We start from the raw sequence: 11906 nt of genomic DNA, 5'->3' as shown, positions 1-11906 counted from the left end.
CGAGGGCAGGTCTCCCCTCGCAGCTGTGGGTGGGTGCACTCCCCAGATGGCAAAACACACAAACACAGTCTTTGGATTGGTCTTCAGGTGGGGGGAGAAGACGTCTTCACCTGGGGCAGCTAGAGCCACCAGGCACACACTCCTAACGATGTTAATAGGGTGATTAAACAATCTTCAGCCTGGTAGCTCCAGCTATCCCAGGCTAGGCAATTGGGGGGGGGGGTTCAGTTTTGTGTGGGGCCTAGTTGTAGCAAGGCCCCCACACACACTTCCACACACACACACCCCCCGCGATGTTCCGGCCCTCAGTGGTCTTCTTTCCTCCCCCCACCGATATAACAAAGTCTTTTGGGAAATGCACCCACACCCACCTGTAGAAATAGTAGAGTCTCCCTCCTTCCACACTGGATGTTGTTTGTCTTTTCCCCCTCTCTCCAACTCTTTGCAGAATGGTAAAAATGTTGGAAAGTTTTCTGCTTTTTCCTCCTCTCCCTCTGGGTGAAAGTTGGTGGTGAAACCCCTTCCTTCCTTCTTTTCCTGGCTGGTCTCAGGGCTCTCCAGGCAGGAGCTCAAGTTGATAGCAGCTCTCCTCACTGCTCACAGCTCCTACTGTGCAGGACACGCCTCCACTGCTCCACGATTGGTTCCTTGTGCATGAATCCCAAAAAGTTAGTTTGCAGGTGCAGCAGGTAATCAGGAAGGCGAATGGAATGTCATTGCGAGAGGGATGGAGTACAAAAGCAGGGAGGTCCTGCTGCAACTGTACAGGGTATTGGTGAGGCCACACCTGGGGTACTGCATGCAGTTTTGGTCACCTGACTTAAGGAAGGATATACTAGCTTTGGAGGGGGTACAGAGACGATTCACTAGGCTGATTCCGGAGATGAGGGGGTTACCTTATGATGATAAATTGAGTAGACTGGGTCTTTACTCGTTGGAGTTCAGAAGGATGAGGGGTGATCTTATAGAAACATTTAAAATAATGAAAGGGATAGACAAGATCGAGGCAGAGGTTGTTTCCACTGGTCGGGGAGACTAGAACTTGGGGGCACAACCTCAAAATACGGGGGAGCCAATTTAAAACTGAGTTGAGAAGGAATTTCTTCTCCCAGAGGGTTGTGAATCTGTAGAATTCTCTGCCCAGGGAAGCAATTGAGGCTAGCTCATCACAGATAGATAGATTTTTAACCAATAAGGGAATTAAGGGTTACGGGGAGCGGGCGGGTAAGTGGAGCTGAGTCCACGGCCAGATCAGCCATGATCTTGTTGAACGGCGGAGCAGGCTCGAGGGGCTAGATGGCCTGCTCCTGTTCCTAATTCTTATGTTCTATGTTCTTATTACGAGCAGATTTAGGGAAGATTTTAGCCTCTGTACGGGAATCCATTTTTTATTTACATTTTCATAAATCAATATTCTGGATTTTTACCAACTAAAGAATTGGTAATGTGTTATTCTATATGAAGAGCTCTCGATTTGATATACCCAACATAAAATGTGGCTAACGACTGGGACGGAATGAATTAATCATAAATACGAGTGACGATCAAGCCATCTGAATTAATTAAAAAGTACTTTAAACAGGTCTTATTTTCTGCTGCCTCTTTAATTGTATCATAAATATGCTTTTGAATAGAAACATATTGTAATGTTTGACTTTGAACTATTTTGCAAAAAAAACTTTATACTCAGTCTTATGAAGTAAACTATTACAACTTCTTTACAACTTCTCAGTCTTCAAAATAATTGTTTACAAAGTTGATGTAAATTAAACATAAAATCCTTAAATTCTGATTTTTATTCCACAGATAATAGAAGAATGCAGTTTTTATTCAGTCAGACTGATTGTTGTACCTCACTCCTCTGTTCATTTTCAAACGTGGACCCCAGTCAGGTGCTGGTCTACAACTTGTAATAAATCTCTGTGAAAAGTACAAGAAAATGGTTGATAATGATTGATACTTGAAGTTTGCCCATTATAGAACCCAATCCAAAAAGAATCTTAATCAGATTATATTGTAATTTATTCCAACTGATTTCTCAAAGGCCTTTCAACAATCAAATCGTAATAAAGGCTTTTTCTGCCCTTACTAGGTGACTCTTTTTTACTGTCAAAGGCCTAAGGCACGAAATTGAATAACAACCAAAAACAGGTGTGGGGATCGCGATGCATGGTTAACCTGTGCTTGTTGATTACGATGCAGGCAGCACTGCAACTTTGTGCTACCTGCTCATTTAAATGATTGAAGCATGCAACCAAGGTTAATCACTATTCATTCCTGCATGCATCAGCAGGGGGTCCAGAATCGTGAGAGGTTAATCTCCACTACTTAAAGCCAGCCTCTACCTTTTAAAGAGGTAGTGCAAGGTGGCTGGAACAGATGCTGAAAATCGTGGTTGAAGAAATTCTAACCTGGGAAAGAGTGAATAATGGGACCACATGGCAGAGAGCGGGCTACAAGATTTTCCGACGCTGCACTGGAGGACTTGGTAGAAAGGAGGAGTGAGGTGCTCTATTCACAGAGGTCCAGGAGGCCCTCCAGACAAACTCTCAGAAGGCAATGGGAGCAGATAGCCTTGGCGGTCAATGCCAGGAGTCAAGCCCCAAGGACCTGAATGTAATGCTGCAAAAAGTTCAATTACCTCACGAGTGATCAAGGTCTGTGAATGTATCTTCAAATGCTATATTCCACCAACTGCACCACTTGCCTCAGCAACTGCTCAATGCACCACATCCCCATCACTCATCTACAAATAATCTCTATCAATCAGAACTCTACCTAACATTCATTGCTTTACCTCACCTTCACATAATTAGCACTGATGCAAGCCTCACACCTGTAATGTATCCACCTGTGAGTATGCTCACAGGTTGGTAGAGCTGTTGCTGGGGGAATGGTAGCATAGTGGTAATGTTACTGGGCTAGTAATCCTGAGGCCTAGACTAATGGTCCAGAGACATGAGTTTAAATCCCACCATGGCAGCTGGGGAATTTGAGTTCAGTTAATTAAATAAGTCTGGAATAAAAAGCTAGTACTGATAGCAATGGTGACCATGAAACTATTGGATTGCTGTAAAACCCCATCTGGTTCACTAATACCCTTTAAAAGAAAAGATATGAAAAAAGAGTGTAGAGCTGTTGTTGGGAGTGGCTTAGCCAGTCACATGATGTTCACAATCCACAATGAGGCAGGTGTTTGTGAGCCTGGTTGATGAACTGCTAATTTGTGGTGTGATTGTTAAACCTTTTGTTAATAAACCAACTAGTTCTTAAAAGCAATGTGTTGCTATAAATTCTTTAACAAAGAACCCATGAAGCAAATCCATTACAACACCAACATCCCACAGCTTGCACACACTGCCAGCTATTTAACCATGGCAGTCATATCATCCAAACAGATTGCACCACACTCACTGACATACTTCCCTCTCTCAGGACAAGGTGGTGCACAACCAGAGGCAGCAGGACATAACCGGTGGGGGACAGGTGCAGCTGTATGTCCTTACCCCCATGGAAGAGAAGGTGCTCTCCATCATTGGAGTGGCTTTTGTGGGGCTGAAACCAGAGAAGATTGCGGCATCCTCATACCTAATCCTCCTTCTCACATCCCACTTGCCCCTCATCCCACAATTTCCTCTGATTTATAAGCTGCAGATGAACGTCTTACTTTCCCTTACTTCCCTCACCACAACATTTACAACCTTTCTTTACAACCCAAACTTTGTTCCAGATTCCCCAAAACAATAACTTGGCCAGACAGTGGTGGAATAGCAACATGTGGAAAAGCAAGAAGACAGTGATGAAGAAGAAGCATCATCACTTGATTTCACACTCGCAGCCACCAGATAAGATGCAGACACTACGTGTAATTTAGAGGATAGCTTAGAGGTGGGATCTGCATGTGGTGAGACATGGACACAAGTGGCCTGCAGCCAGGGCAAGGGACATGGTTGGCGCAGGTGCCAACTTGTTGGAGGACGAGGTCGCATACGGGTTCTACTGCAGAGGATTCAGGATAAGCACTTTGATGGGGCAGGCTACAGAAAAAGACTGATGGATATGCACATTGAAATGCTTGGTGCATTGGAAAGGCCTGCCAAAAAGCCTACGTGCAAACTCAAGGGGTATGGAGGAGTCCAGCTCCAGCTTGTCAGTGGGCTTTGCTTGGAGCCTATCCTTTCCAGCATGGAAGTAGTGCACAACTCCATTAGCACACTTGGGGGCCCAATCAAGATGCAGAGTCTGATGGCCAATGTCTCATCTTCCATTGCAGCACAAGCAGAAGCCACCCAATGTTTGGGTGCTACAGGAGAAGCTTAGACTCCTGAGATGCAAGGTCAGCTTGTTGCCATGTCAGCCAGCCGGTCAGTTAGCCAAGACTGCTACCAGCCATGCCGAGATGGTACAGTCCAAAGCCGGGCCTTCTAGGCCATGAGCTGCTCAAGGTCATCCTGCAGTCTCCAACCCCTGAAAGTTAGCAGCCTTTCACAAACCGTGCTGCAGCCACTGGAGTAGCACTGCATAGGACCACTAGCACAGACAAAGGCACATGGAAGCCATGCACTAAAGGAATGCACAAGGGCGATTAGTTGACGTTCATATGCAATATGGCATTCTTTGGGTTATAAATTTGGTTTGGAATGTTTATTTTGTGCTGGATTTTATTTTTGCATTGTGATAAAGCGGACACTGTGATGGTCAGTAACAGTGGGACGTTTGGTGAATGGGGAATTGTTTTTTTTCATTCAGGGGTTGTGGCTGTCACTGGCAAGACCAGTATTTATTGCCCATCCCTAATTATTCTTGAGAAGGTAGTGGTGAGCCACCTACTTGAACTGTTGCAGTCCATGTGGTGAAGGTACTCCCACAGTGCTGTTAGGTAGGAAGTTCCAAGATTTTGACCCAGCGATGATGAAGGAATGGCAATATATTTCCAGTCAGGATGGTGTGTGACTTGGAAGGGAACTTGAAAATGATGGTGTACCCCAGAACCTGCTGCCCTTGTCCTTCGAGGCAGTTGAGGTCCCAGGTTTGGGAGGTGCTGCTGAAGAAGCCTTGGTGAGTTGCTGCAGTGCATCTTGTACATGGTACACACAGCAGCCACGGAGTACCATTGGTGGAGGGAGTGAATGTTTAAGGTGGGGGATGGTGCTAATCAAGCAGACTGCTTGGTCCTGAATGATGTTCATCTTCTTGAGTGTTGTTGGAGATGTACTTATCCAGGCAAGTGAGTACTATTCCATCAAACTCCTAACTTCTGCCTTGTAGATGGTGAAAAGGCTTTGGGGAATCAGGAGGTGAGTCACTCACGACAGAATACCCAGCCTCTTACCTATTCTTGTAGCCACAGTATATATGTGGTTTGTCCAGTTAAGTTTCTCTGCAATTGTGACCCCCAGGATGTTGATGGTGGGGTAATCGGCAATGGTGATCCCACTGAATGTCATGGGGAGGGCAATTCTTTCCACTTTCTTGAGTAGATGCGAGTGTTGTAGCTATACTGGAACAGCTTGGCTAGTCTTCCGCACTACAGCAGGATGTTGTCAGCACCCATAGCTTTTGTTGTATTCAGTGCGTTCAGTTGATTCTTGATATCATGTGGAGTGAATCAAATTGGCTGAAGGCTGGCTTCTGTTATGGTGGGAACCTCAGGAAGAAACTGAAATGGATTATCTATTTGGCATATCTGACTGAAGATGGTTACAAACGTTTTAGCCTTGTCTTTTACACTCACGTGCTGGGTTCCACCATCATTGAGCCTCCTCCTCCTGCTAGTTGTTTAATTGTCCACCACCATTTGCGGCTGGATGTGGCAGAACTGCAGAGCTTTAATCTGATCTGTTGGTTGTGGGATCACTTAGCTCTGTCTATAGCAGGCTGCTCCCGCTGTTTAGTATACATGTATTGCATTGTAGCTTCACCAGGTTGGCACCTAATTTCTAGGTACGCATGGTTTCCTGACATGTTCTTCTACAGTCCTCATTGAACCAGGGTTGGTCCCCTGACTTGATGGTAATGGCAGAGTGAGGGCTATGCTGAATCTTGAGATTAAAGATTGTGGTGGAATATAATTATGCTGCTGCTGATGGCCCATAGCACCTCTTGGTTGCCCAGTTTTGACCTGCAGGATCTGTTCTGAATCAACCCATTTAGCACGGTGTAATACCACACAAAACAATGCAGGGTGTCCTCAGTGTGAAGACAGGATTTTGTCTCCATAAGCACTGTGCGTGGTCACTCCTACCAATACTGTCATAGACAGATGCATCTCTGACAGGTAGATTGGTGAGGATGATTTCAAGTTGGTTTTTCCCTCATTTTGCTCTTCTCACCATCTGCCGCAGGCAGTCTGGCAGCTATGTCCTTCAGGACTCAGCCACCTTGGTCAGTAGTGATGATACCGAGCCAGTTTTGATGATGAACATTGAAGTCCCCCACTCAGAATACATTCTGTGCACTGCTATCCTCAGTGCTTCTTCCAAGTACTGTCAACGTGGAGAAGTACTGATTCATCAGCAGAGCGAGGACGGTAGGTGGTAATCAGTAGGCTGCCTTGCCCATGTTTGACCTGATGCCATGAGACTTCATGTGGTCCGGAGTCAATGTTGAGAACTTTCAGAGCCACTCCCTCCCGATTGTATGCGACTGTGCTGCATCTCTGGTGGGTCTGTCCTACTGGTGGGACAGCACATACCCAGAGATGGTGATGGAGGAGTCTGGGACGTTGGGTGAAAGATATGATTTTGTGAATATGAATGTGTCAGGCTGTTGCGTGACTGGTCTGTGGGACAGCTTTCCCAGTTCTTAGTGGGGAGGACTTTGCGGGGTTGATTGGGCTGGGTGTGCCTTTGCCATGTCCGAATTCGGTAACTAGGTCAATGTCAGGTGGTCCATCCAATTTTATTCTTATTGTTTTTCCTAGTTGTTTGTTACAATTGAGTGGCTTGTTAGGCCATTTCAGAGGGCAGTTAAGAGTCAACCACATTGCTGTGGGTCTGAAGTCGCATATAGAGCTGACCGGGTTAAACGACAGATCTAATTCCCTAAAGGGCATTAGTTGCGTTTACTGGTGTCACAGTCAGGTGAGTTGTTCACAAACAGTGCCCAGCCAGAAAAGGACTGTCTGTATTGCCTCCTCCCTTCCTCTTCCTCCTCTTGCTCCTCAGTTGTTTGCCATATAACTGGTGTCAAGGGCTGCTCGCTGATGAAAACGAGGTTGTGCAGCATGCAGCAGACCACCACAAATCTTGACACGTGCTCTGCTGAGTACTGTAGGGCTCCTCCAGAGTGGTCCAGGCAACGAAAGCGTTGTTTCAGCACATCAAAGGTCTGCTTTCATATTTCATGTGACAGCATGGCTTTTGTTGTATGCATGCTGTCAACATGTGTATGGGTTGTGCACCGGAGTCATGAGCCATGCTGTCAATGAATAGCCCTTGCCATCCAGTAGCCACCCTTGTGGTGGCTCAAATGAAGATGGCACAGTAGACTGCCACAGAATGAAGACATCATAACTGCTGCCAGGATACCAGACTTTGACCTGCATGTTTCGCTGCGTATCAATGTACACCAGCTGGATGTTGAGAGAATAGAATCCCTTTCAGTTGCGGTACATCTGAGATTTAACATGTGGCATCCGCAAAGCGATGTGCATACACTCAATCACACCCTGCACCAAGGGAAGCCTGCAATCCTCATGAAGCATTGTGCTCGCTCAGCCTGCTGTTCTCTGGCAAAAGAGGATGAAAAGTAGTCAGCTCTCTTGGAATAGAGAGCCTCAGTGGCCTCCCTTACGCAACAGTGGATGGCAAACTGCAAAATGTTTCAAATCTCTACAGCTTCAGCGCGACACATAGAAGTTCAGGGCCACAATCATGTTCACAGCCACTAGCAATGCCTTGTCCTGCTCTGAGGTTGCAGTTGTCGCAGCAGAAAGTGGCAGATTCCAGTGTAGACATCCTTAGTATGTCCTTAGTATGTCCAGCAGTGTGAGCTTAAAAGAGGGCATTGAGCTTGAACGTTGAGCTTCAAAGTAGCAGCACTAGCATCAAATCATTGATGTCATGATCTGCCTACTTTGCATACTTCCAGCAAATACTCATTGTGCGCCTGCTAATGTCCTCGCCAATTTCTGTCCAGCACAACTCACATCAGGCATGTGTACGTTTGCTCTGGACGCCATTTTGGAACCAAACAGCACTCGTAGTGCCGAAAAAGTCCCAATTTTGTGCTACTAGACTTATAACCTGAAAGTTAGTATCATCCTTCTTGAGATGGACCTGCTTCTCTTCTAACACTCCAGTATTTAGTTTTCTATTCAGCACTATTGTTACCCCAAATTCCCAGTAAAAAAACAAATTAAAAATTCTTATTATTTTTCTTAACTGTTTGTTACAACTGGGAGGCACAATGGCATTTTCGCCTGGGGATTAGCGCCTCCAGGGAATTGCCCTGGAGGTTTGGGGAGCTGTGTCCCAGCAACGTTGTGCCCCACGATTAGTGCTCTGGGCCGGCGTGCAACCGGCAATGTGCGCGCCGACCCCTCACCGCCCCACGCGGAGCTCTTTGTGTCCCGCGGGCCGCGAGGCTGGAGCGGACAGATGTCAACTTAAAGAGCATGAAATTCATAATTGTTTTTTTAAATATATATATATATATATATATATATAGCTGTTTCCTTACCTGATACAAGGTGGAACCCTTAGCTTTTCTTACTTTCAGAACTGCCACAATGGGGATCCAAACAACACAGGAGAAAGTTATACACCAGCCAAAATCTATTGCCCACTTTGGGTATTGAAGATTTCCGTATTTTGGTGCTGTGTCATCTGCTAAAGTCCAGATTAAGATTCCCTGTTTGAAATTATTCCACAAAGATCAGAAACAGAATGAGATAAGAGTTTATGATGTTTGTTTTATTAAGCTCAAGGGCTAGACTTTCCATTATTGTGCACATCACCCAAAATGGGCGATATTTCCAGCGTTGGCGTTTATTATAGATTTTGAGATCCCCGGATTATCGCCCATTTTCAAAACCCCTTGTTTCCATTTTATAAAATGGGCATTTGCGGAAGCGATGTGAAATGGGCGTTAGCGGTAAATTTTTTTTCTTCTGCCGTAAAATGTCGCCAGCCATAGCAACGCCATGGCAACAGTCTTTTCCCGCATTTCAGGAGGTCAGGGGTCATTAATACATGCACAGAAGAGGAGAGAGAGATAAAGAGAGCAGAGAGGAACAGAAAGCGTGTGTGGGTTCTTGTCTGGTTCTTTGTCATTTATTTGGCTGTTGTGGGAGGTAGTAAAAATTTTTGGAAGGAGTAAGAAGAATTTAGAGCACTATTTAGTTTGTTGACACCGAAATTTTGGCAAAATAAAAAAAATAATTACATGGAAGGCATGGAGGAGGCAAGACAGCACGATGTGGAGGGCAAGGAGGCTGGTGAAAGCAGTGAAGGTGGAGAGGAAGTCGAATTGGGAGGATGAAAACGAGCTTGGAGATTCTCCGATGAGGCAAATGCTGCCCTCCTGCAGAAGGTGGAGTCACGTTGGGGTCAATTTACCTGGGGTGGGTGTGGGAAGCCCATCCTGAAGGTTTACTAGAAAATTTGAGCCAAGATAGGTGAGGTGGTCTCCTCGGTGACGTATGAAGTGCGTGAGGGCAACCAGTGCCGCAATCGCTGGAACTACCTTGTCGGATCCGGCAGAGTAAGTATTACATTTATTTACATTTACTTCTATATTTATATAATTGGAATTGTAAGTGTAATAAGTGAATAAATTCAGATCTGATGTATTGCAGTTAGACCGGGAATGTTTAACTCAAAGCCAACGTTTACGGTGTACATCTTTAGGTTAATAATGATAATAATTATAACATCTGTCAGTTATGTGTTGTATCAGTATCTGTGACAGTACCTAGCAATGATCTTATGCCATGTTGTGCTGTTGTTACCTTATGCAGAAGAAGTTTTCGAAGAATAGCGCCTAGCAGCAGCGCACGGGAGGTGGCCCACCTGTCATCAGCGAGCTGACAGACCTTGAGGAGCGGGCGCTGGCAATAGTGGGGCGCCACCCCCCGGTCGGCCATGCGTGCAGCAGCAGAACCTGATGTGATGCCACGTGAGTAAAGTATACACCATTGCTGTAAAGTCAATAGATGCCACACCCACTCATATCCAAACAATATATGATAGATGATTGATGAAAGTGTTATGTAATTAATGATGGGCTCATAAAAATCATTGTAATGCAGAATTTGGTTATGTTCATTAAATGTGATGCCTGTGATGATTTTGATAGTGGTAGTGCTGTTCTCGTACATATGCTGTGTGTAGCGTTTGAATCATCCTATGACCCTAGCACCCCCTTCTCCTCTAATAACCTCATTTATGTTTTGTAGCGCAGCCAACAGCATAGTCACAGGCAACACCACTGAGGCAAGGTGTGGATCCAGCGTCGGCAGGGATCGTCAGTCTAGTGGTGAGGAGCCCCGAATCTTGCCCATGGAGCTGCAGGGTGCCATCTCCACTGACGACAGTTCAGAGTTGAGGAGCCTGTAGCGACAAGCTCCATCATATCTACAACACCGATGACATTTAGTGCTCCTGCGGCCATGTCCTTCTCCACCATGGAGGTAGCGGGCCCAAGCACTTTGCCGCCGCCGACCCCACGGAAGTTGGTTCGACGAAGCAGGACTGCTCCACGAGTGGCAGATCTAAGCGGGGACATGGTCCATTTGTCCAGGAGGAGTGTTGACATAGGTCAGCAGATCCTCCAGCCAATGGGGGCATATCCCAACAGCTGGCCACCATATCCACGACCATGACAGAGTATGTGCCGTGGATAGCGGTGGCCCTGGAGGTGATAGCCAGGAACACTGGTGCTACAGGGCTACCAGTGTTCCCGGAACGTGGCACTGAACCCCAAGGTGCTGCACCACCATTGCCAATGACACATGCTAGGCAGGAGGAAGCTTTTGCTTCTGGCTTGGAGGCTGTTCCCTCCTCGGTACCGTCCTCTCCAGCATCCGGCCGACCAGCGAATCTGCCATCATCGCCCCCCCCCTCACCCCCAAATAAACAGCGCCTTAGGAGCACTTCGGCTAGGCGGCTTGGAGTCGGGAGGGGAAGGGGTAGAAGTGGGGTGGAGAAGCGGGGGGTGGTAGGGTGGTGGGTAAAGAAAGTGAGGTGCATGTTGTAGTTGTGAGAGTATTTTGATGTTGTTGCTATGGAATAAATGTTGGGAGGTTTGGGGGAGGGGGTACCTTGTTTTTTTGCATTTGTGTTCTCTGAAATCTTGTTAGAAGTGTTAAAAATGTAATAGATGATGTAAATGTTTTAATTTTGTTGTGGGATAGGGTGGGGTGTTTTGTACAGTTCTCAGCATTAATTAATACACATTAAATTTATTTTATTTAACATAACATTGTTGCACATTTTCTCAGATAAGACTGCTTCTCCCTGCAAGTGTGTCAGTTGTAAGTTCTCATCCTTCTCTTCCTCAGTGTGCCACCTATTTGATTGGGCACATAATGCTCTTCACTATACCTTCTGCCATCTCTAGTCTGCAGCATGTGCATAGTCATCAAGACAGGTTGAGAAATTACAGGCTCCATTACAATATCAGTATTATAATTATTGTTCACAAACAATAAATTTATCTACTAAAACACCTAAAATAAATTAAATTTGTCCACAGTATGATAAGATGTTTGTTCAAATGTTCCAATCACCTTAAAATAACTCTAGAGTACATCAAAACTCCCCAGAAGGTGAAGAAGCCTTTTTATGAAAACTCCTCCGATTTACAACATGGCGTCCATACCACTGGGTTTAGTTCAGGTGAGAGCAACTTTTTCTCAGCGTTTGTTTCGGCGAGTGATATTTTCGGCGATCTGTGTGCCAGAT

At 45.8% G+C, this 11906-nt stretch overlaps 1 protein-coding gene across 3 annotated transcripts in view; it reads right to left on the bottom strand.

Annotated features, from left to right (window-relative positions):
• Positions 1 to 1606: 1606 nt before the first annotated feature.
• The window catches only part of LOC139277488 (sodium- and chloride-dependent neutral and basic amino acid transporter B(0+)-like), a 105919-nt gene continuing 95619 nt past the window's right edge, over positions 1607 to 11906 (bottom strand). For all 3 annotated transcript variants that reach the window (XM_070895996.1, XM_070895998.1, XM_070895997.1), the window contains 2 exons: positions 8683 to 8853; positions 1607 to 1920 (listed from right to left, as the gene is read on the bottom strand). In XM_070895996.1, coding sequence (XP_070752097.1) covers positions 1831 to 1920; positions 8683 to 8853 — 261 coding nt within the window. In that variant the 3' untranslated portion in view covers positions 1607 to 1830. The remainder of the gene's footprint in view (positions 1921 to 8682; positions 8854 to 11906) is intronic.

Source organism: Pristiophorus japonicus, chromosome 12 (genome assembly GCF_044704955.1).
Source record: "Pristiophorus japonicus isolate sPriJap1 chromosome 12, sPriJap1.hap1, whole genome shotgun sequence".
In the NCBI taxonomy this organism is placed as follows: Eukaryota; Metazoa; Chordata; class Chondrichthyes; family Pristiophoridae; genus Pristiophorus; species Pristiophorus japonicus.
The sequence above is the reverse complement of the archived record's forward strand: the minus strand, read 5'-3'. Positions and strand labels throughout refer to the sequence as shown.